At 43.6% G+C, this 25104-nt stretch overlaps 1 protein-coding gene across 6 annotated transcripts in view; it reads right to left on the reverse strand.

Annotated features, from left to right (window-relative positions):
* Positions 1-25104, reverse strand: part of SH3RF1 (SH3 domain containing ring finger 1) — a 163062-nt gene that overhangs the window by 62159 nt on the left and 75799 nt on the right. For all 6 annotated transcript variants that reach the window (XR_005599389.1, XM_039541565.1, XM_039541567.1 and 3 more), the window contains 4 exons: positions 23896-24171; positions 22323-22418; positions 8600-8902; positions 6699-6809 (listed from right to left, as the gene is read on the reverse strand). Coding sequence is in view for 5 of the 6 variants with exons in the window: in XM_039541565.1 (XP_039397499.1) it covers positions 6699-6809; positions 8600-8902; positions 22323-22418; positions 23896-24171 (786 nt within the window). In the remaining variant the exon portion in view is untranslated. The remainder of the gene's footprint in view (positions 1-6698; positions 6810-8599; positions 8903-22322; positions 22419-23895; positions 24172-25104) is intronic.

Raw genomic sequence — 25104 nt, forward strand, 5'->3', positions numbered from 1 at the left:
AATCAGGATTATCCCACTTAATTATAGGCTTATCAGCCTGACTTCAATTCCAGGCAAACAATGCAACAGATGATATGGAACTTGGTTAATAAAGAATTAAAGGAGGGTAATATAACTCATGTCAACTAGTGTATGTTTAAGGAAAATAAATCTTGTCAAACTAAATTGGTATCATTTTAGATGAGACTATTTAATTGGTCGATAATAGTGTAGATGTAGTATACTAAAAACTTCGATCAGGCATTTAATTTGGTAAAAATATTTTTATTAAGAAACTGGAATGATACAAAATCAGCAAGGCACACATGAAATGGATTTAAAAACTGGCTGACAGCTCTCAAAATGTATTTCTAAATGGGGAGTCATTATTGAGTTGGTGTGTTTCTAGTAGGGTCCCACAGGGATCAGTAATGTTTTTATCAATGACCTGAGTCAACCTGTGCAAGACAGAGCTTATGCTTGTGGGCTGAGGGAAAAGTTCACAGCCATAGTGCAGTCTCCTTTGGTTGAGCCACAATCAAAAAATTCAGTCTGTAGTTTAGGAATGCTCTTGGATTAAAGTGAATTAATTCTAAGATCTCATCTAATAGCATTTCTACCATCTCCAGGTGCCTAGAAGACTCAATCCCATCCTTCCAAATGATGTGGCCTCAGTTATTTGCACCTTTGTTGCCTCTCAGCTGAACTGTGGGAATGGCGTCTTCACAACTCAGGAAACTCCAACTGCTACAGAATGCTGCAGTCTCTTCTCAGCAACACTAGCTACTGTGAACACATCAAATTTGTCTCCCACTCCGCACACTGGTTTCCCATAGAATAATTAAGCAAGTTCAAGACCACAGTCCCTATCTTCAAGACACTTTATGGAGTGGACAAAAGGTGCCTAAAAGATCGACTAAAGCTCTGGGATGAAGATTATGGTTGACAACTACACTCCCTCTGGCAAAACTGAACTCTCAACTATAAGGGTAAAGATTATCTGTGAAGGAGATTGAGCTATTTTGGAGGCTGGCCCAAGACTATGGAAAAAAGGGCCACCACAAACTTCATCACTGTCCGCGTGTCTTTGACCTCACCTTCTAAATTAATTTGATTTTAAAAGATAATCACAGTTTTAATTGCACTGTTAAACAACAGTGTACAGTGCTCACTTTATATTATTTTTATTACAAATATTTGCCCTGTAAAAAAGATTAACAAAAAATAGTATTTTTCAACTCACCTCATACATGTACGGTAGTACAATAATGAAAATGCAACTTACAAATGTAGAATTATTATTATTTTTACATAACCTCTTCTGAAATGGTGGCCAAAACATGAAGGGGCATATGAATGTTTAGCATATTTGGCACCTTGCAATGCCAGCTACAAAAATGCCATTCAAACACTTGTTCTCACTTTTAGGTGACACTGTAAATAAGAAGCGGGCAGCATTGTTTCCAGTAAATGTAAACAAACTTGTTTGTCTTAGCAACTGGCTTAACAAGAAGTAGGACTGAGTGGATTTGTAGGCACTAAAGTTTTACATTGTTTTGTTTTTGAGTGAAGTTATGTAACAAAAAAAATCTACATTTGTAAGGTGCATTTCCACGATAAAGAGATTACACTACAGAACTTGTTTCAGAGTAGCAGCCATGTTAGTCTGTATCTGCAAAAAGAACAGGAGTACTTGTGGCACCTTAGAGACTAACAAATTTATTTCAGCATGAGCTTTCGTGAGCTACAGCTCACTTCTTCGGATGCATAGAATGGAACACACAGACAGGAGATATTTATACATACAGAGAACATGAAAAGGTGGAAGTATGCATACCAACAGGAAGAGTCTAATCAATTGAGATGAGCTATCATCAGCAGGAGAAAAAAAACTTTTGAAGTGATAATAGTACTTGTATGAGATTAACTGAAAAAATACTATTTCTTTACATTCAAAATGGGAAATGACTGCCTATGAAGGAGTACTGCGGAAAGAGATATGGAGGTCATAGTGGACAACAAGCTAAATATGAGTCAACAGTGTAACGCTGTTGCAAAAAAACCCGATTATTCTGGGATGTATTAGCAGATGTTTTGTAAGCAAGGCACAAGACATAATTCTTCCACTCTACTCTGTGCTGATTAGGCCTCAACTGGAGTACTGTGTCCAGTTCTGGGTGCCACATTTCAGGAAAGATGTGGACAACTTGGAGAGAGTCCAGAGAAGAGCAACAAAAATGCTTAAAGGTCTAGAAAACATGACCTATGAGGGAAGATTGAAAAAATTGGGTTTGTTTAGTCTGGAAAAGAGAAGGCCAGATGTTTTGTAAGCAAGGCACAAGACATAATTCTTCCACTCTACTCTGTGCTGATTAGGCCTCAACTGGAGTACTGTGTCCAGTTCTGGGTGCCACATTTCAGGAAAGATGTGGACAACTTGGAGAGAGTCCAGAGAAGAGCAACAAAAATGCTTAAAGGTCTAGAAAACATGACCTATGAGGGAAGATTGAAAAAATTGGGTTTGTTTAGTCTGGAAAAGAGAAGACTGAGAGGGAACATAAAAGTTTTCAAGTACATAAAAGGTTGTTACAAGGAGGAGGGAGAAAAATTGTTCTTAACCTCTGAGGATAGGACAAGAAGCAACGGGCTTAAATTGCAGCAAGGGAGGTTTAGGTTGGACGTTAGGAAAAACTTCCTAACTGTCAGGTTAAGCACTGGAATAAATTGCCTAGGAAGGTTATAGAATATTTATCATTGGAGATTTTTAAGAGCAGGTTAGACAAACACCTGTCAGGGATGGTCTAGATCAGTGGTCCCCAACCTTTTTGTCTGGTGGGCGCCAGACGAAGGACCATGGTGGCGGTCGAGCATCCGCCGAAATGCCACTGAAATTCGCTTGTCGGCGGCAAGCAGCAGCATCCAGAGGCGTCGCTGCCGAAATGCTGCCGAAATTCGGCGGCATTTTGGCGGATGCGCGACCACTGGCCAGGACACGGGCGCATTTAGATGTCCCCGCAGGCGCCATGGCACCCACGGGCACCGCGTTGGGGACCTCTGGTCTAGATAATACTTAGTCCTGCCATGAGCGCAGGGGACTGGACTAGATGACCTCTTGAGGTCTCTTCCAGTCCTATGATTCTATTATTGATCTTTTGTACAGTGCAAATATTTGTAATAAAAATAATATAAAGTGAGCTCTGTACACATTGTATTCTGTGTTGTAACTGAAATCAATATATTTGAAAATGTAGAAAACATCAAAAATATTTAAATAAATGGTATTCTATTATTGTTTAACAGTGCGACAAACTGACTAATCGGGATTAATTTTTTTAATTGAGTTAATTTGTTTTGGGTTCACTGTGAGTTAACTGTGATTGACAGCCCATATATCTATATCTATCTACATATTATAATCTTATAATATGATAGAATATAAAAATATTCCCAAAACAAAAACCCTCCACTGAATACACATCTCCCTCCGGGAGAACAGATGAGAGAACAAAAGCATGACATATATTAATCGTGTAACTTTATGCACTACTGGAAAGTGCTCAGATACTACAGTGATGAGAGTGGGGTAAGAATCTTCATAGAATAGAACAGAAGTAGTTAAAAGAATATTATTACTGGTAAAATTTGCAAATGATACAAATATTGGGGACTGGTAAATAATGAAGAGGACAGACACTGGTTCGACACGATCTGGATCTCAACAATCAGCAATTTGTGTTTCAATATGGCCAAATATAAGATCTTACCTTTAGGAACAAAGAATGAAGACCATACTTACAGAATGGGGGGTGGGGCGCTATCATGGGAAGCAGTGACTTAAAAAGACTCGAGGATCATGTTGGATAATAAACTGAACATGAGCTCTCAGTGCAACGCTATGGCCAAAAGAACTAATGAGGTCCTTGGATGTACAAACAAAGAAATATCAGATAAGAGTAGGGAGGTTATATTACCTCTGTATTTGGAACAGGTGCACCTACCATTGGAATACTGTGTCCAGTTCTGATGTCCACAATTCAAGGATGTTGAAAAACTGGAGAGGATTCAGAGAAGAGCCATGAGAATAAGTAAAGGATTGGAAAACATGCCTTACAATGAGAGATGCAAGGAGTTGAATTTATTTAGCTTGTATGGTGGAATATACCCTGTATTCACATCCTATATGCTACTATAAATCTTTGTACAAGGTATGCCTGTAGGTATCATTTGAAAACTCATAATCTGCTAGTCTGTACTGTCCTGGTAAAATGTGTGTGGCAACACTGTACGTGAAGTTAAAAGATCCCCCTGTATGGTGTTATTAACACACATTCCAAACCCCACAGCCCTTCCCAAACAGAAGCTGGCAAACCAGTCTGTCCTAAACAAAGAAATGTGTGCTTGCCTTAATTTGCATTTAAGCAGTAAACAGAGACATGAAGCAGGAAGGGAAGACAAAGGAAGTTCAAACAGGTGAAAAAAATGGCAGGGAATGAGACCTGGATCTCAGCTGCAATTTTTTTCCAAAAGGGGGACTGAAACTATAAAAAGGAGGGACAAACATCCCAAGGCACCTCTTTTTCTTTCCTTGCCCATCACATTCACTGCACCTGAAGAGACAAAGAAAGCAGCCACTGGACTCCGTGGGAGAGGTCCTGAGCTCAAGACTTTGGTCAGTAAGACTGCTGAAAGCATGTCATTAGAAAACTTTGCTTTGAATCTATATAGTTTCTTAAGCTAGGCACCAGTAAGTGTTTTATCTTTACTTTTCTTGTAACTATTTCTCACTTTTATGCCTCATTACTTTTACTTAAAATCTCTCTCTTCGTAGTTAATAAACTTATTTTATTATCTAATCCAGTGTGCTCAAACTGAAGTGCTGGGTAATGTCATTTGGAGTAACAAATTGTGGGCATATTATTCCCTTAAAGGAATAATGGACTTAATATATTTGTACTGTCCAGGAGCGGGCTGGGCAGTACAGGACTACCATGGAGTGTATGTACCACATGCTAGCCCAGCAACCAAAGGGTTAATATAGGCACCGCTGGCCGCCGCTGATCAGCAGTCTGACAGCAGCTGGGAGAATAAAAGGGCTGGGAAGCAGAAGAGTGGGGAGGCTAACAGAGGAGGAGTGAGCAAACTGGAAAAAGGAACATCTGTGCTAGAGATATGCCCAAGGACAACACCCCCGAAAAGCGGCCAACAGATTGAAGAGCCCACAGAGGCCTGAGGGAAGGTAGAAAGGAGCTCAGGGCACTGTCAGAGTTGGTGAATGCTGACTCTCCTTGTCTAGGTTGAGGGCCCTGAACTGGAACCCAGAGGAGTGGGTGGGCCTAAATTCCATTACCAACTCTCTGATAGACCTGAGAACAGATAAGAGTTTCCAGATTCCAGGAAACCCAGAATGGACTGACATCCCTGCTGAACTGAGTGATCCAGAGCCATGCCCCTGTTTGTCCAAGGGGATATTATTGCACTGACCCTGCCTCATAAGGCCTTATGTTTTTGGGGGAAAATATGAGACTGAGAGTGTGTTGGGGTCACCCTGTGATAATTTTTAAGGCTGGTAAGAGCCAAGGTGTGGCTGGCTGGCTGCAGAATACTCACAGGCACAGCTGGGAGTGACATATATGCTGGAGGCTGTTTGTGAACAGTCATGGTTGGGGGCCACAGCGGCAAGACATTGTAAAGGGCACTGTAAGTTACAAGGCAGGGGTGATACAGCTACTCATTAGTCTGGATTTTACCCTGATATGTCACAACTTGTCAAAGAGACGGTTATGGGATAACTTAATCACAGTCTACAAGTGCCTAAATAGGGAACAGAAAATTTAAAATAGCGGCCTCTTCAATCTGTCAGACAAAGGTATAAAAAGACTCAATGGTTGAAAGTTGAAGATATACAAACTGAGACTAGAAATAATGTGCAAATTTTTAACAGAGAGGGTAATTAACCATTGAAACAACTTAAAGGGGCTGTTATGGATTCTCCATCACTGGAAATTTTAAAATCAAAATTGGATGTTTTTCTAACAGATATGCTCTAGTTCAACCACAGCTATTGGATTTGCAAAAGGAATTAAGCCAGGAAAAGTCTACCGCCTGTTTTATGCAGTGGTCAGACTAAATTATAAGAATGGTCCCTTTCGGCCTTAAAAACGGAATCTCTGAAAACAGGAGAGCTAACAGACTTTGCTGCAAATGCAACTATAGGATTTGATATTCAGAGAGGACAGACAGGATAATCAAAATAGACTCATCTGATTTAGAAATGGAAGACCCAGGTACAGCAGATAGTTCAGGGATTCTTCCATGATAGTTCTGAGTACTGACTGCAGGAGGGACAAAGTTCCAGAAGCTGAGGATTCAAGCAAGTTGCTCTTCACGAGACATTTCTTGCCCCTTTCTCTTAGTTTATCTGCTTTCTGACTCATATTGAGTAAAAATTTTCTTCTCTTGGGAAGGGGCAGGAGTATGCTTCTCATACTTACTCCACAGCAAGGCAGAGCAAGACTGGGGAATGAAAGGTATAGGATGCCGTTCAGGATCTTTAGTGCCAAACTTTTGCCATAGTTCAATGTGCGCTACTGCTGATCACAGATTTAATCACATCAAACAACCCAGAAGTTTCTAACTAGTTTACCAGAATTGCAGAAAGGAGAACAACAATGGAGACAAAAGATGCACAAGGACCCTCAGTTTTGTCAAATACTACTTACGCCAAGAGCAGCTTGGTAGGTGACCTCAGATGGGAAGGTAAATGAAGGCCCAGTTGTAACTGGGCTGCTAGGGGGCGGGGTCACAATAAGCCCTGTGGTACTAATATGAACCTGTCAAAAAAAAGAATGTCGTCAGTTTTAGGTAGTTCCTGAAACAATATATTGTCATGGTAGATTGGCGCACCTTTTGATTAATGTACTACCAGCACTCTTCTGTGAATACCATCATCAGCAACTTTAGCTTGTTACTTTGACTTTCTGATAGTAATTTACATAGAATATTTGTATTAGATGACGCTGCTCATTTTTCAGGCTCTATATAAGCCAGAAATAATCTTTCAGAAAAATTTGGAGCTATACATGCAACTAACTGGGTGAAAAACACTATATCTTTATTTTTCTCTAAATAGCAGAGAGCAAATGAGTTTAAATATAAAACATTGAATTAGTTTGCAAACTTCATGTTAAATCCTCTCAGCATTTTATAGCTTTCATTAATATATTCTCTCCACAACTGTCAACTTTACAAGTACTGTAATACAGAAGATTGTTCATCAAACACACTAGTGTGTAATCAAGACTTTAGAGCGGGGTGGGCAAACTTTTTGGCTTGAGGGCTTTCATAAATTGTATGGAGGGCCAGTTAGGGGAGGGGGTCATGGCCGAGCCTCCGACCTCCTATCTGTCATTCCCCTCCCCCCACGCGACTCCTGCCCCATCCAACCCCCTCTGTTCCCTGATGGCCCTTCTGGGACCTCTGCCCCATCCACACACCCCCCGCTCCCTGTCCCCTGACTGCCCCCGGCCCCCACCACCCCATCCAACCCCTCCTCTCATTCCTGATTGACCCCCAGGACGCCTGCCTCATCCAACAACCCCTTCTTCCTGTCCCCTGACTGCCCCCAGAACGCCTGCCTCTGACTGCCCCCTGCCGCCCCATCCAACCCCCCCTCCTTCCTGACTGCCCCCCTCCTGGGACTTCTGCCCCCATTCAACCCGTCTTCTCTCCCGACCACCATCCACACCCCCGCCCCCGACCACCACCCCAAAGTCCCCTGCCCTCTATCCAACCCCCCGTGCTCCCTACCCCCTTACCGCGCTGCCTGAAGCACCGGTGACTGGCAGCACTACAACCATGCCACCCGGCTGGAGGCGGGACATGCTGCCGCCACCGCCACCACACAGCACAGAGCAGCGAGTCAGGCTGGGCTCTGCAGCTGCGCTGCCCCAGGAGCTCACAGCCCTGCCGCCCAGAGCATTGCGCTGGCAGCGGAGTGAGCAAGCTGAGGCTGCGGGGAAGGGGGTACAGCAGGGGAGGGGCCGGGGGCGAGCCTCCCAGGCCAGGAGCTCGGGGGCTGGGCAGGACAGTCCTGCGGGCCATATCCGGTTTGCCCACCCCTGCTTTAGAGGAACACTCGAGGTTTTTTAAAAACAGAATCAGATATAATCTAAGACTCTCCCTTATCAGTATCAGAAATGACATCAGAGATTGTTCAAAGAACAAGAGTTTCTGTAGTCAAATTTATCCTTTACCACGTATGCTCTTTGTTAATTTTCAGTATTTTATTCAATTTGGACAATAAAAATTAAACTGACTAGTCTAGTTTCTGGTTTCCATATATTATAATAAATCTGCTGATGGTTTTCTTTTATTTACAGAACTTCAACAGAATGTTTAAACTGAAAAACCTTTCTATTCACAACACAGTAGGCTTTGCAAACAAAACAAAAATCCCCCCAACCCCTAAATTTGGAGCCTAACCTAGTGGAAAACATCCCTTTACATAATGCATTACATATGTTTAGTCTGAAAGGATCAGAAACCTTTATTATGACAAAAATGCTTTAGAATATTCATTAAAATGTATGAAATGTTTTGTATTTAATCTCAGGTAGCTTACCTGAGAAGGAGCACTGCAGGAGAGGCCTGTCAGTTCACTTATACGGGCAGCCGCTGTGGGGTTACTGGAGCTAATGAGGACAGGAGGACTAATTTCCACCGAGTGACGGTTTTGAGAAGACTGCGAGGTCTTGTTGGACATGGTAAGGGAGGTAAAGGAGTGCCGTTTTTTGGTGTTCTTCTTTGTATCAGTGTGCTTTTGGACTGAATTGTTGTGGGATGCCCCAGAGGTACCTTCTCCAGAGTCAACAGCAGAACCTGAGGGCTTATCCAACTCTATAAGCTGCTTGGCTGCTGTATTAAACTGCAAAACAACCAACACATTAAGAAATTATTTTAGAAATCTTTAATTTAAGAAAAATAATTAAGTAGTTGACTTGACAGAGGAAACACTTATAGACTTTACTTTTATTCATAAATAAGAATCAAACTGAAAACTATGGAATTCAGAACTCTTTATGATGTACCTACTCACTCTATAACTAGATGTCCTACAGATACAAGTCTTTCACTATAACCTACTTAAGTGAAGTTTGATATGGTCCTGGTGAATGTCCATTCCACAGTAAGACTTTTGAGCTTTTCCAAAGAGATGAGACACAAGCCTGAAGACCTAATGCTTTTGTGATCACTTCTGCTAATGGATTTCACAACTCTTGCATGTTTGATTAGCAGCAGCACTAATAAAAGCAACAGACTTTTTGTTTTAATTTATCCATAATTTATCCATTAATATCTTGTCCATTATGATCAATTACATTATATTATTTAGGCAACTAAATCCTGTCTCTGCAATAAAGCAATAAAGAACTTAGGCATTTTAATCTTCTGACAGTCAGCGGATTAACACTAGATAAAATAAAATAAAATAAAATAAAATTTAGAAGGGTAAGAGTTCATTCTTCACAAAACCACATTAACAACTGCCAGGAAATTCTATTTATAGCTTTAAACTGTTGTAAGAAACAGCGTAGGGAGCCACATTCATTCACGAACTAAAGTACATCAATACAAGTAGACGGCAAGTGCTTCTTTAAACATATTAATCCACATTAAAAATAATGCCCATTTTTAATGTGAATAACCTCTATTTGGAAAATTTGTTTGTATTTTGCGGGGGAGGAGGGATTTTTTTCCATGACGAACCAATTAAGAACAATCAAGAGGAAAATATAGGATTGCTTACTATGGAGTCACTTTTTTCCCTTGAGCATAGTCTTTTCTTTATTTACCTTAGCCATTTTCCTGGGAGTTATAAGACTCCTGCTACATTTAGCGGAAGTTTAAAAAATGCTTTATTTCACCAAAACCTCCCTATATAATTATTGTATTATTTATATTCTGGCACCCCTACACTGAGCTAGGTGCTGGCCACACAAAGGAAGCCAGCCCGTGCTGTGAACAGCAGGGGCGGCTCCAGGCCCTAGCACGCCAAGTGTGTGCTTGGGGCAGCAAGCTGCGGTGGGCGCTCTGCCGGCGCCGCGAGGGCGGCAGGCAGGCTGCCCTCGGCGGCTTGCCTGTGGAGGGTCCGCTGGTCCCGCGGCTTTGGAGGACCTCCCACAGGCACGCCACGGGTCCAGCGGACCATCCGCAGGCAAGCCGCAGAAGGCAGCCTGCCTGCCGTGCTTGGGGCGGCAAAATTCCTAGAGCCGCCCCTGCTGAACAGTTAATCTAAGAAGGTAAGTACTATACAAAAGGTGGGAGACAGGGATAAAACATACTGTCAAAATAGTGTGCATGTGTACATGTGTGTACACATATGCCCGTATTTGTATACATATACAGACTTCATTAAAAAAAATTAACTATACCCAACTGCCTTCTACTTAGCCAGTATTAGTTGGCAAATTTCATGGAGACTTCATAATACAAATGGGTCCTCAACTGGGATTTGAAGGATCCGTTCAGGGAGGAAACTCAATGCCAGTGGGAGTGTGTAGAAAACCCCCCCACAAGTGTGGGAGAAACAGACAAATGGGGGTAAAGGCTGGAATTACCAGGGTAGTGGAGGATCGACATAAAAACAGACAAAAGCAGATAAGCAGGAAAGGGCAGAGTTGTGCAATACCTGGCAGGCAAGGACAAAAGATTTGAACTTCATGCCATAGAAAGGGGAAGTCAGAGGAGGCATTCAAACAGTGGAATGACATGGCCAGTGCAATAATCCTGAAGATGATTTTAGTGTTTGGAATGGAGTAGAGAAGAGCAATATGAGTTTCACAGAAGGCACAGGATTAAACAACATGGTGGCAAACATTTCCAAGACTTGTGTATACTACGACTTCCCCTGTTGCTACCACTGGTGGTGACTTATATCTTTCGAAGACTGTTAGTGCAGGCAAGGCCAAAAATAACCTACTGCAGTTCCTGTTCCATTGTAGAAAGAGACTAACCATAATGGTTATACACACAGCTCTGCCAATGAATTTGCAAAACCGTGCTTCTTATTTAGTATTGAGATTCAACATTTTATAAAAAGACTAAAACCATGTTTTTAAGAAACTAAGGGAAACGTTTTATGCTAATTTATTATAGAGCTTTAAGTTGATTAAATTCCAGATATGTGGGCTGGAGGACACAAAGCAAGAAAAAAATGTTAACAAGAAGCTGAAGAAAATTGCTCTGCCACTTGAATTCTCATGGTCCTATCCTGCAGACTGGATAAGTAGCTAGGCACGGTGAGGATTAGACATACTGCAGATTTTGTACTCCTATCCATTTTATTCTTCCATCTCAGATTAAAATTCTTCCTATCATTCACAAGAATATGCACATCCTAGCTTCTAGCAAAACATGTTTTACATAATAGCAATGACGGTTTAAGTTCCCATCCATTTCTATTCCCTGTCTGCAATGTATTTAATAAAGATTTTGTTCCCAGATGACCCAGAATTACAGAAAGAAAACCAATACTTCATTTACAAAGCAAGAATCACCTACTGGGGAAGAACAATTAAATGAGTGAAAGGCTTACCCAAGGGTCTCAAAATCCACTGCTAAAAGCTCCCTCAGGTAACTGTTCCACTTAATTATCATAGAATCATAGAATTCAAGATCAGAAGGGACCATTATGATCATCTAGTCTGACCTCCTGCTAGATGCAGGCCACATAAGCCGATCCACCCACTCCTTTAGCAAGCGACCCCTGCCCCATGCTTCGGAGGAAGGCGAAAAACCTCCAGGGCCACTGCCAATCTTCCCTGGAGGAAAATTCCTTCCCGACCCCAAATATGGCGGTCAGCTGAACCCCGAGCATGCGGGCAAGACTCTCCAGCCATACCCTCTGGAAAAAGGTTATATCATATCATTGACCCATTGTACTATTTACCAGTGTGGCACTTAATTGACCTATTGACTAAGCCCATTATCCTATCATACCATCTCCTCCATAAACTTATCTAGCTTAATCTTAAAGTCGTGGAGGTCCTTCGCCCCCACTGTTTCCCTCGGTAGGCTGTTCCAGTATTGCACTCCCCTGATGGTTAGAAACCTTCGTCTAATTTCAAGCCTGAATTTCCTGACTGACAATTTATATCCGTTTGTCCTCGTGTCCACATTAGCACTGAGCTGAAATAATTCCTCTCCTTCCCTGGTATTTATCCCTCTGATATATTTAAAGAGTGCAATCATATCTCCTCTTATCCTTCTTTTGCTTAAGGAAAACAAACCGAGCTCCTCAAGTCTCCTTTCATACGACAGGCCTTCCATTCCTCGGATCATTCTAGTGGCCCTTCTTTGTACCCGTTCCAGTTTGAATTCATCCTTCTTAAACATGGGAGACCAAAACTGCACACAATACTCCAAATGAGGTCTCACCAACGCCTTATATAACGGGACTAGCACCTCCTTATCCCTACTAGAAATACCTCGCCTAATGCATCCCAAGACCGCATTAGCTTTTTTAACAGCCACATCACATTGCCTACTCATAGTCATCCTACGATCAACCAGGACTCCTAGGTCCTTCTCCTCCTCCGTTACTTCCAACTGGTGCGTCCCCAGCTTATAACTAAAATTCTTGTTAGTCATCCCTAAATGCATAACCTTACACTTCTCACTATTAAATTTCATCCTGTTACTAATACTCCAGTTTACCAGGTCATCCAAATCTCTCTGGAGGATATCCCGATCCTTTTCCGAATTGGCAATACCTCCCAACTTGGTGTCATCCGCAAACTTTATCAGCCCACTCCTACTCTTGGTTCCCAGGTCAGCAATAAATAGATTAAATAAAATCGGACCCAAAACCGAACCTTGAGGAACTCCACTGGTAACCCCCCTCCAACCTGACAGTTCCCCCTTCAATACTACCCTCTGAAGTCTCCCCTTTAACCAGCTCCTTATCCACCTCTGGATTTTCATTTCAATCCCCATCTTTTCCAATTTAACCAGTAATTCTTCATGCGGTACCGTATCAAACGCCTTACTGAAATCCAGATATATTAGATCCACCGCATTTCCCTTGTCTAAAAAATCTGTTACTTTCTCAAAGAAGGAGATCAGGTTGGTTTGGCACGATCTACCTTTCGTAAATCCATGCTGTAATCTATCCCAGTTGCCATCGGCCTCATGCTCCGGAACCACTCTCTCTTTATGTTTGTTTACTTTCTGAAACTAATAATGCCTGCTTCCTCTATACAGAGGGAACCCCAAATTAGAGAAAGATTTTGGCATATTTATGGGATTAATCCAAGATTAGTTAAGCATAGGAATCTGCTGAACTCTCTTAGGCAGGAAAACAAACACGAAAGAGTGGCATATAAGTTGAACAGTGGAATGCACTGCTTATTGGCCTTTGCTTAAAAAGGATCTGGAGACAGTAACAGTTGCAGAGTATAGCTGCTCATTTCTTCCTTGGGATAGGAAAGGGAGAGCTCATCAGATCTCCTCTCTTCTGTGCATGAGCTTCAGACACATCAGAGGATCAGTGAAGCATACATCCTCACCCCTAACTACAAAGCACAAGGAAATAAGCTGTAACACATTTATGTTCCATTTATTAGTTCCCTCTTCTCAACCTCAACTATCTGTCATCTACCACCCACAGCCCACCTTCAACCTGAATACCAATGGCACACTTGAACTCTGACTCAGGATTAGGCTGGGACTAAGTCTCTCTCAGTCAAGGATCCTTGATTGTGAAATTCCCATACAAGCTACTTTTAGGGCACACTTCAAGACCCATTTATTTCACTTGGCTTATCTATTTGGAGGCCTCTCTTTTCAATGTGAATGTAAAGAAGGTTATTTAAAATGAATACTTCTCTTTAAATAAATTTGACATGTACCAGAGTATGATTTTTCCATTAAGAACCTGAAGTGCTCTTTTTGAAAGCAATGAAAAACATTGACTTTACATAATTTTTCCTTTGTACATTCCAGGCTGACAAGACAAGTGAAGGCAAGTTTATATAAAACGTTTCATTCAACTGTTCTTGATTTAATATTACTAGAAGAGACTCTAATTTTCCAACCAACACTATAATTAAGATTACTTTGTCTAATGGTGATCGACAGCAAGTCTAGCCTAATAAATGCAAGATTTTAAAAAGTACTGAGTCAGGAATTCAACCTCCCTAAAGGAATGGAGATAATTAAACATGTTTTCAACTATTTTTTTGATGGTTTGGGGCTAGGGCGGGAAGAAGAGGGTTACTAAGGAACATGACTGATTTGGTAGCTAAATCTTGAGTTCTCACTGACTAAACTTGCAAACTGAAGGATGGATGCAATGCTACAAAATTATGCTATCTTCTTAACATTCTATCAAAATGAACATTTCACTTGTATTGTTAATACTTGTATGTTTTGTGCATTTGGCAGAGATTCCCTTTTTAAAAGACTACTGGTGGATTATTGTAAGAGTGCTTGCCGTTCATTCCACTGCAGTTTCAACAGGGTACTGCACATTACAGAAATCTGAAAATAATATTTTCCTCTCTATATGCCCTGTAACTGAAAAGTGTTTCCCAAAAAGCTCTTTACTCCATTATATGCATCCACTTTACTTTCCATCTGTTACTGGAGACTTAACAAATCTTTAGATTTGGAGGAAAACGTTTGTGGATTTCATTAAATTGTTGAAGAAAGAAGGATCCAATTTGGAGTTTATTTAGGAAAGTACATTGTACTCAGCACTATAGTCTATGCATACTGATTGGTCTTGAGAGGATAACTTTGGTGTTCTGATTAATCCTCTGAATTGAAAGGGTTTTTTTTTATAAGAAGACATAAAATCAAAAAAGTTATGAAACTAAACACACAATTCTAGGCTCAAAAATAACTTTTCACCTTCAATGTGCAAGAAAGTAGTTTAGCTGTTTTTAATGTGGACGGTGCCATATGCTGGCTGGGATCCAGTGCCCTCGAGTCCCGCTGGGTCAGGGGCAACTGAGAATACGCAGAGGCCGAGCTCGACCGGGATCGACACCAGGAGCGATGCCGGGGTGGTGACCTTGATCGGCGCACCATTGCCGGCTTGCGTCTTGATGGCACTCTATAAGACAGTGCCGGAGGTTTCTTTTTGGCAGGGAGGGGGCTTGCTGCCGACAACTGGACGAGGTCCTTTGCCGCCTCAAATGTGTCTGGTGTGGAGGGCTGTTCTAGGAGCTCTTCCAGCCCTTCCTCTGCACTCAAGGTGCTTAGCCCGGGGCTCAATGGGCTCTTTGGCACTGGAACCACCAGAGCTGGAGCATGTCCTGGGGCAGCGCTTCCCTTTTGAGCGCTCATTTGCTTGGGTGGTACCAGCTCCTTATGCGGGGGGTGCTCTCGGCTTGTAGGCTGGCCCTTCAACCGTGCCGGTGAGGTCGAATGGTGCCAGGGTTTTTCTTGTTGCCTCGGTGCGGCATGTTTGCAGTGCCCCATTGGTGCCGGATCACGAATTGACGCCGGGGCACTCTGCACCGAGGATGCCGACACCGGGGCACTCTGCATCGAGATGGCCCGAGGCCAAAGGTTGCAGAACAGCCTCCATGAGTAGCTGCTTGAGGTGGAAGTCTCTTTCTTTCTTAGTCCTTGGCTGCCTTACAGATCTTGCAGCGTTCTGTCTGATGAGATTCCCCTAGGCAATGAAGACACGAGTCGTGGGGGTCACTAATCGGCATAGGCTTGCGGCACATGGCGCAAGCCTTAAAGCCTTGGGCCTGCGGCATGCCCCGCAGCTCAGGGCTGGTGCTGGAGACAACTTCCAACACCTAAACAAAGAAAGCTTAACTATTATTAAGAAGTGCTAACTACTGATAACCATACTAAGGGACACTCACAAGCAAGAGATAGAGAGCTGTTCCAATGCCGCCATGGATGGTAAGAAGGAAGTGAAGGGGGATCGGGTCGGCAGGGGTATATATGCACCAGCATGAGGTGCCACTCTGGCAGGGCGCCCCTGCCGCCCCAACGGGAGCCGCTAAGGGAAAAAAAGTTTCCAACGTCCATGCACGTGGCGCGCACACACCTAATGTGTAATGGACGTGAACAATCACTCGAAGAACTGGACCGATTTGCTGAATGGTTTTGTTACCTCAATGTAAAAGGCAAGTGCCCTGCAGACATCCAGAGAGTAGAGTCTCTGTTCCCTGCCACTAGTATGAACCTGAGGGTAGAACACGGGGAGAAAAATGTCCTGGTTAATGTGAAACTGTGACACAACCTTCGGGAGGAAAGCAGGATGAGGTCTGAGTTGAACCTTATAGAACACGATGTAGGGAGGCTCTGACATTAGGGCCCTGAGCTCAGACACCCTCCTGGCTGAGGTTATCGCTACCAGGAACCCCATCTTGTAAGAGAGGTACAGCAGGGACTGCCACCAACGGTTCAAAGGGTGGCCCCATGAGTCTAGAGAGGACCAGGTTGAGGAAGTCCCAGGTGGGGACAGGCTGACTGACGTGAAGGTACAGTCTGTCAAGTCCTTTTAAAAATCAGCTGACCATAGGGTTAGTAAACACTGAGCGGCCCTTGCACCCAGATGGAAGGCCAATATGGCGGCTAAGTGTACCTTATTGAAGGCAACGAAAGCCCCTGCTGCTTCAGATGGAGGAAGTAGCCCAGAATGAGCAGCACTGAGGCTAGCGTCAGGGACGAATGGCGCTGCGCCGACCAGATTGAAAATTTTTCTACTTGGCAGGGTAGGTGGCTCTCGTAGAGGATTTCCTGCTGCCAAAGAGGACTGGTCTGACCTGGTCTGAACAGGAAAGCTCCATCGGGTTCAACCATGGAGCTTCCACGCCATGAGGTGAAGCAAGTCGATGTTTGGATGTTGAAGAAAACCATGATCTTGCGTCAGAAGGTCTGGGAAGAGTAGAAGGGCTTCCATGGACATGTCTAGGAGAGATGTGTACCAGTGCTGTCGGGGCCAATCTATTGCTATCAATATGACCCAAGCTCCTTCCCTCCAGATCTTGAGGAGTACCTTCTGAACAAGCAGTGTGGATGGAAAGGTGTAAAAGAGATGGCCTCCCCATGAAAGGAGGAACGTGTCCACTCTGGAGCCCAGGCTGTGATTCTGGAAGGAGCAGAACTGCTGGCACTTCCTGTTGTGTCGCATGGCAAATAGGTCTATCTGGGGAAAGCCCCACGTCTGGAAGATTGAGACCATGATGTCCGGGCGAAGGGACCACTCATAGGCATGAAACAACCTGCTGAGGTAGTCCGAAAGCTCTTTCTGTACCCTGGGGAGGTACGACGCTTCCAGGCATATTGAATGTTTCACACAGAAGTCCCACAGCATGAGGGCTTCCTGGCACAGGGGAGAGGAGCATGCACCCCCAGTTTGTTGATATAGAACATTGTGTTTCAGTTATGATGGACAATACAACAGCAATGTCCCATTAAGTGTTCAAAGAAGGTCTGGCATGCCAGGCGCATCGCTCTCAGCTCTCTGACATTGATGTGGAAAGCCAGGTCTGCGTGAGACCAGAGGCCTTGGGTCCTGCGGTCTCCCAGATGAGCTCCCTGAGCCAAGTCTGATGTGTCCGTCACTAGCAACGGAGAAGGCTGCGGAGTGGCGAAGGGATCCTCTGAGCACACCTCCTGAGTGTCGAGCCACCACAGGAGGGAGTCGATGACTGGGCAAGGCAGGGTCATGATCCTGTCCAAGCTGTCCCAGCCTGGGCGATACACTGGCGCGAGCCACGACTGAAGAGGTCGAAGCCTGAGTCTGGCATGCTGCACCACATAGGTACAGCCAGCCATGCGTCCGAGAAGCTTCAGGCAGTTTCTTGCTGTGGTGGTGGGAAACTGTGTGGTGCCTTGAATGATATGTCAGGGCCTGAAACCTTGCTTGCGGCAGGTATGCCTTGGCTTGGATCAAGTACAGTACTGCTCCTATAAACTCTATCCTCTGGACGGGGGACAGAGTTGATTTTGCTTTGTTCAGAAGGTGACCCAGGTTGTCGAAGGTGGCTCTGATGAATCTGACCTGATCCTCCACTTGGGTCTTGTAGAGGTCCTTGATCAGCCAGTTGTCGAGGTACAGAAACACCTGTATCTGGTACATGTGCAAGAACGCGGTGATGACTGCCATGCACTTTGTGAAACTCGAGGTGCTGCTGACAGACCAAACGGAAGGACTACAAACTGGTAGTGTGTACCATTCACCACAAACCTTAGGTACTTCCTGTGGGGCTGAGTGATTGTGATATGGAAATACGCATCCTTCAAGTCGAGGGCGGCATACCAGGCTGCTGGTTCCAGTGATGGGATGATTGAGGCCAAAGAGACCATGCAGAACTTGAGTTTCTTCACAAACTTGTTGAGTTCTCGCAGGTCCAAGATGGGCCTGAGGCCGCCTTTGGCTTTCAGTATAAGGAAATACAAGAAATAAAAACCCGTGCTCCTGAGGAATCTCCTCTATTGCACCTCCTGGATACAAAGCTGCTTGTGAGAAGGGTCCCTGAAGAGGGACAGGGAAGGCAGATGGAAGGGCAGGAGGGCACAGAATTAGATGGAGTATTCAGTCTCTACTGTGCAGAGCACTCAACAGTCTGAGGTGATACGGGACCATGCACGATAGAAAGGGGATAGTCAGGATGAGAAGGTAAGGCAGGATGGATCCAGGTGGGGATCTGGTGCACCATCCTTGACGGCACCTTCAAAAGGCCTGTTTCGTCCCAGAGGGTGGTTTAGATTAGTCAGAGCTCTGGCCTAAGGATGGGTGCAGTTGCCTTCTGCCATTCCTGTTCCTCCTCCATGAGCTGTCCTGATGGTTTTGCAGCTGGTCAAACCATGGAGGAAGTTGTGGCCTAAAATGTTTATGCTGTGTAGCCAGAGTATGGAGGCCCAGCAACTTGAGAATGGCTCTTGAATCCTTCAGGTTCTGCAGCCTTTTATCGGTCTTTTCAGAAAATAGAACTGAAGGGGAGGTCCTGAATCATTTGTTGAAGCCTGAGACTTGGAGCCAGGAGCCCCACCTCATAGCTATGCCTGTGGCCATCACACGAGTAGCTGCATCCATTGCGGCTTGTAGAAAAGCCCTGGAAATGAGTTTCCCCTCCTCCACGAGAGTTGAAAACTTGGTGCAGGAGTCCTACGGCAACAGCTCTGCAAAATTAGCCATTGCCCTGCATGTGTTGAAGCAGTACCTGCTGACAATGGCCTGCTGACTTGAAATGCGCAGTTGTAAGCCTCCAGTGGAGTAGGCCTTTCTCTCAAAGGTCAAGCCTTTTCTCCTCCTGATTCATCGGGGAGGGTCCCTGGAAGCCCTGACGCTCACGTTGGTTGGCAGCACTGACCACAAGAGAGTCAGGTGTGGGATGCGTGTATAAATGCTCATAACCCTTGGATGGCACAAAGTAGCATCTTTCATTGCTCTTAGCCATAGGGGCAACAAGGCTGGGGTCTGCCACAGAGTTTTGATGGTATCAGAGATTATCTTTATGAGGGGCAGGGCAATACGAGCAGGTCTGGAGGGGGCGAGGATGTCCACCATTGGATTTGCATCCTCCACTACCTCCTGTGCCTGAATGCCCATTCGCAACAATTGCTGCAGAACCCTGTTGTCCTCCTGGGCTGGGGCTGTCACCATGTCATCAGCACTGATGTCATCCTCAACGCCGGAATGGCCGTCGATGCCAGAGTCTACGCCAGTGCCAGAGTCGACGTTGCCGCCAGTGCCAGGGCTACCAGGATCCCCGAGCCCGGTTGCACCGGAGGCATTGAGATGATAGCACAGGGTGGTAATGAGCCTAACCCCGACCCTGCCAGTGCCAGTGGTACTGGTGGGGGTACAAACAAGGCCAAGGCCACTGACGTCACCTTGGAATGAGACCCTTGGCTGAGACCTTTGTTTTGATGAAAAGCCCAGGGAGTCCAAAAGGGCCATTGTGCTGGGGGCTGCCACTGGGCCACGGTGCCAGGAGGTGGACCATCTGCTCCTACTCCTCCGGGACTGATAGGAGCCCGACTCTGAAGTGTCTGAAAACGATGACTTCGGGGGAGCGGCACTTCTAGGCACTGAGCTTTTGCACCAAGGGCTCGAGGATCGGTGTGGCTAGCGAATGTGCTCCAGTGCCAGGAAGTGGCGTGCAGAGGGTCAGAGATCGGCAGGCCATCATAGCAGGCTTTCCTCTTGAAGGAGCCTGGGGAATGACTGGTGCCAACAACCTGCCCCATCTGGAAGGATAGAATGGTGCCGAGAGGTTAAGCAGTTCTTGGGCCGCCTCAAATGCCTTGGGTGTCGAAGGGAGGTGCAGCTCATGGCTCGGGCTTGGCGAGCGAGGAGGATCCGGACTCAAGCGCCCTTCCATGAGGGCAGGAGTCGGCGCAACCGTCACCAGTGGAGCAGCACTAGTGTGGCCCGACACGGTTCTCACAGCAGCAGACTCCTTAGGCCTAGCAGGGGGAGAGCGACCCCTCTCCGGCCTCTTCTTCTTTTGCGGCACCAGCAATTGCAAACGGTGCCTGCGTGCGGCATGTGAGCTGTGAGTGGAGCCGGGACAGTGCCATAAGTCCTTATCCTTACCCAGCACCAGTGCTCATGCTGATGGTGCGGAGAGCTCCACACAGAGGAGGAGGTACTCAGCGGACCCAGGGTCAGACGGGGGAGGAGTGCTGCCTCCATCAACAGGACCTTTAGGTGCTGCTCTCTATCTTTTATAGTCCTGGGCTGAAAGGTCTTACAAATGGCACAACGATCCTTCTGATGGCCCTCTCCTAAACACTTTAGACACGAGGTGAGGATTGCTTCTGGGCATACCTGCCGCAGGCTTTGAAGCCTGGAGCTTCACCAGCATGCGCCACTGTCAGGAGAGCGTAGGAGGGGATTCCCCCCAACCAAAGGAAACTTATCTAACACTAACGAACTACTAACTATTAATGAACAATGGAAAACTAACGGAGAACAATGTAAGAAACTGCTAAATGCGCCTGTCGAGACAAGAGCACAGGGAAGTTCCAGCTAACCATCACTGGCGGTAAGAAGGAACTGATTGGGTGGCAGATCGACAGGGCTCTATATTGAGCACCATGAAGGTATGACTCCAGGGGGCGCCCAGGCCAACCTGACAGATGCTTGTAGGGGAAAAATTTTCGGCTACCGTGCACATGTGCATACACATGCTTGATTGGAATTCACATGAACAAGCAGTCGAACAAGAACTAGGAGTTATATGGTGCTGCCACATTCTGTGTAACTTTATGCAAATTACTTAACCTATGCCTCAGTTTCCCTGTCTGTAAAATGGAGATAATACTCACAGAGTATTGAGAAGCTAAGTTCTTGAATGAATGTGAACTGCTCAAATACTACAGTGGTGAGTACCATAGAAAAGCTAATGTATAAATAAATGAAATTAAGCAGTGACGTGGGCCCAATTCCCAGCTGAGTCACAGACTTCCTCTGTGTACTTGGGCACATCACTTAACCTCTCTCATTTCCATATCTGTAATACGGAAATAACATTTATTTTCTCCACCCTTTGTCTTGTCTGTGTAGACTCTAAAGTCTTCACAGCAAGGAGTATGTTTTACCATGTATATATACTGGCTTAGCACAATGGGACCTTAATGTCAGTTGAGATCTCCGGGCACTTCTGCAATACAAACAATGATTATTACACCAGTGCTCCATAGGCTGTACTGGTTGCATTATGATTTTTGGATGGAATTTCAGGTGTTGGCTTTGTCCTTTGAAGTCTTAACTGGTTTGGGCCTAAATACCCAAGAAACCACTTCTCTCCCTGTTTAAACTTACCACATTTGCAACCAGCGACACTCTCAGCTCCCAGGTCTGAAAGAGATTTCAGGCTGTTTTACATAAAGGGTTCTCAACTTTGAAATTCACTCCCTTGTTTGGTCCACAATAGCCTAAATGTGCTGACCTTCAATGATGCTCATCTACTTTGTTGTGGTGGGGCATTAGGGAGAAAGGGAAGCTTATTTTATACCTGATTCTTTCATTTTTTCTATTTTGTGAGCAAGTGTTGGTTGCGAAGGACCAGGCGCCTCGCAGGACACACAAGAAGGCAAAGTCCCTGCCTCAAAGGGTTTACAATGTAATATTAAATGTGATATAATGAACAAAGGCAACAAACAATAGGGCGAGAAAATGGTGAGGATGCACATTCATTACATCAGCAAGTTTATGAGGTTACTCAGTTAACTCTTGTACATATATTGGATTAATATTATATGTTTTAGAATTATCGTCAGCATTTACAGTTTTAGAAAGACATATTTCTATTTAAAGTACTTTTCTTAAAAGGCTTATTATAGGATGGCACAAATTTACTCACCTCAACATACGAAATGGGAAATATCCCTATCTTGTCAGCCAGCATTCCTTCAGCCCAATTTTCATCTACTCGGCGAATCACAGTCAGCACATCGTCCTGTACACACATGAAGTAATTATGTCTCAGCTCAAATTAAGCTATTCATTTAATTTCTCTCCACAACACAAGCATCATCAGACAAAGAGGTACATGAAGAAGAATTCTATAGCAGGAGCTTCATTTTCACAATGTGCACCTGCAGTTTTTGGAATTAAAATAATTTCCAGTAGAGCTTCCTCATCTTGGTTAAGTCCTGCACAGCAGCCCAAGAACTAATCTCAGTCAGTTATTTTGGCTTCTCGTGAACAACAAACTGCCTGCTGTGCCAACTCTAGTGTATTCCATCAATCCCTGAATTGAATCTCAAACTCTTCTTACTTATAAGCTAGCTTGTTGCCCTCTGTTCCCAGCTGTTGCTTTTCTATTCATGTAAGAACATTAGCAAACTCAGAAAGCATAACTGACATCTCCATTGTAATACAGAGTTTTAGTTTTAAGCATGGTTGCAAAGAAGGTGTTATTTGCTCATTAAACTTATTTTGCCCTAGAAACATCATTAACTTACGTTTCACTGAAAGACTCAGAAATGCAAGGAAACACTTGCACTGATATAAAATTGAAGATTACAAACAATGCACACACTACTTAAAAATCAAAGCTGCAATGCAATATAATAACTAGGCTGATTATCCTTAGGAACACTAACATTTTGTTCAGTAAAAGCTATTTTCTGTTCACATGTAGTTGCACTGGTCTCGTAAGAAGGAGAGCTGAATATTTAAGGCCTCCTGCTTCTATAGTTTCAGGTGCTCTTTGCATTTTTAATAGTTGAGGGCTGTAAAGACATCTAACTAGTTCACATGTCTGATCTTGTAACGTTTTTTGTGCTGCCTGGCAAAATTAATGTACTATAAATTTGTAGGCAACTGAAAAAAACAGTCCCAAGCTATGGTTAAGTGTCTTAAGAGTACTCTTCATAATCCTGGTGTTCCTATTAAAACTTCACATCATTTCATACCTTCTAAGACAGAAAAACAACTCAAATAGGAACAAACAAAAAAAAGAAATTGACTCTTTTCCAAAAGGCAATTTTTATTCTTATGTAGTGACACAAAGCTCGCTGTTAGTATTAAAAATGTCCTGGATTAAATGAAAACTTGACAATTAGTATGAACTCTGACAACTAAAAATAAGTGACAGTTTCCTCTGGACTGGGAATGCTTTAAATTCACAATTCAGACTCTCTCAAATTCAGAATGCATATTAAAGCAGTTAAAAAAGATGCGCTCTCAATTTCAACTGTGAAATCCTGAGAAGGGAAACAGTGTCTGTGGTTTAAATGAGGAAAAGAAGTGCTATATATTGAAGAAATGCCCTGTGAACTTACATATCCTTGGCTTCTTAACATATCAGAGCTATTGAAGAATGTATAGGCAAGACTTTTAGAACAGAAACAATATAAGATATTCTAAGTCAATGAATAATTATTCAAACAACATCCTTTCTTTTTTAAGTCATTTCTACATGTTTTTACCTTTGAAAATGGCAAACAGTCTTTGTCTGCTTCCTTGTCTTTCACTTCAAAGTCATAAAGTGCTTTGCACTGAGGCGGAGGTTGAGGTAAAGGTTTAATAATCTGAACGAAGTTGGTAGGAAAAAAGCCATGGACCCCATTGACTTCTCCGTGGTACCAATTTTCATCCACTTGCCGACGTAAAATGATGATGTCACCCTTATTGAATTTAAGATCTCCAGGTTCTTTTCCCTCATAGGTATACAATGCTTTGGCACATGGTAACTGAGGTATACCCTAATGAAGAAAAAAAATAAAATTATTATTTTATCTGTAAATAGGTGTGATAATGCTGTCCAAACATTTGAAAAGTGTTTTGAGATTGATAGATGAAAAGAAATAAATTGTGCTTTATTATATAATATCTACAATAAAACCATGGCCAATTTTCACACTACTGATTCTAACAGAACTTCAATATGCTAAGTTAAAGAGTTAAATGTTCTAGCATAATGAGTTTGAGGGAAAAATGTAACTTATCCCTCACCAAAAAGTATGGTTAATATACAAATTTTTTTTTGCAAGAATTCAGCACTAAAGCAGCTTGCAGTGAATCAGAGTCATTAACAGCCAGTACTCTGAAGATTAGAAATAATAATGAGTTTTCAAAGACTCACAGAAACATAATTTGGCCAAAATTTTACAAAATTAATAAAGCAAGTATTTTTGTTTGCAGGCAACTAATGTGAATCTGTCCAGCACTAAAGCAGAACATTTAACATTATATTTGTTACCCTGCAGCTGGATTTTCTTCTTCTTCTCTTGGTTGAATTCACACAGCAATTATGAGTTTGATATGTGTTCATTCTATACATTAAGAGTTTTTAAAAGCATGATTTTGTAACAAGACACTTTTTTCAGGGCAAAATCCATTTGAACAGACAAAATCACAAATTCACTGGCATGCATAGTATAATAAAGGATATTTCAGACTTAATTGTATTTCAGCATTATTGAGTTAATGCAAAAAAAATGTGGAAAGCCTGCATGCACTTATCTGAAAAAACTGTCACTAACCTGAAGCCACTCCAAAATCTTTTTGAATTTCATAGACTTATAGAACTGAAGGGCTGCAAGGGGCCTTGAGAGGTCATCTAATCCTTTCCACTGTGCTGAGGGAGGACCCTGCAGACCTAGACCTGACAGGTGTTTGTTAACCTGTTCTTAAAA

Source organism: Mauremys reevesii, linkage group 5 (genome assembly GCF_016161935.1).
Source record: "Mauremys reevesii isolate NIE-2019 linkage group 5, ASM1616193v1, whole genome shotgun sequence".
In the NCBI taxonomy this organism is placed as follows: domain Eukaryota; kingdom Metazoa; phylum Chordata; order Testudines; family Geoemydidae; genus Mauremys; species Mauremys reevesii.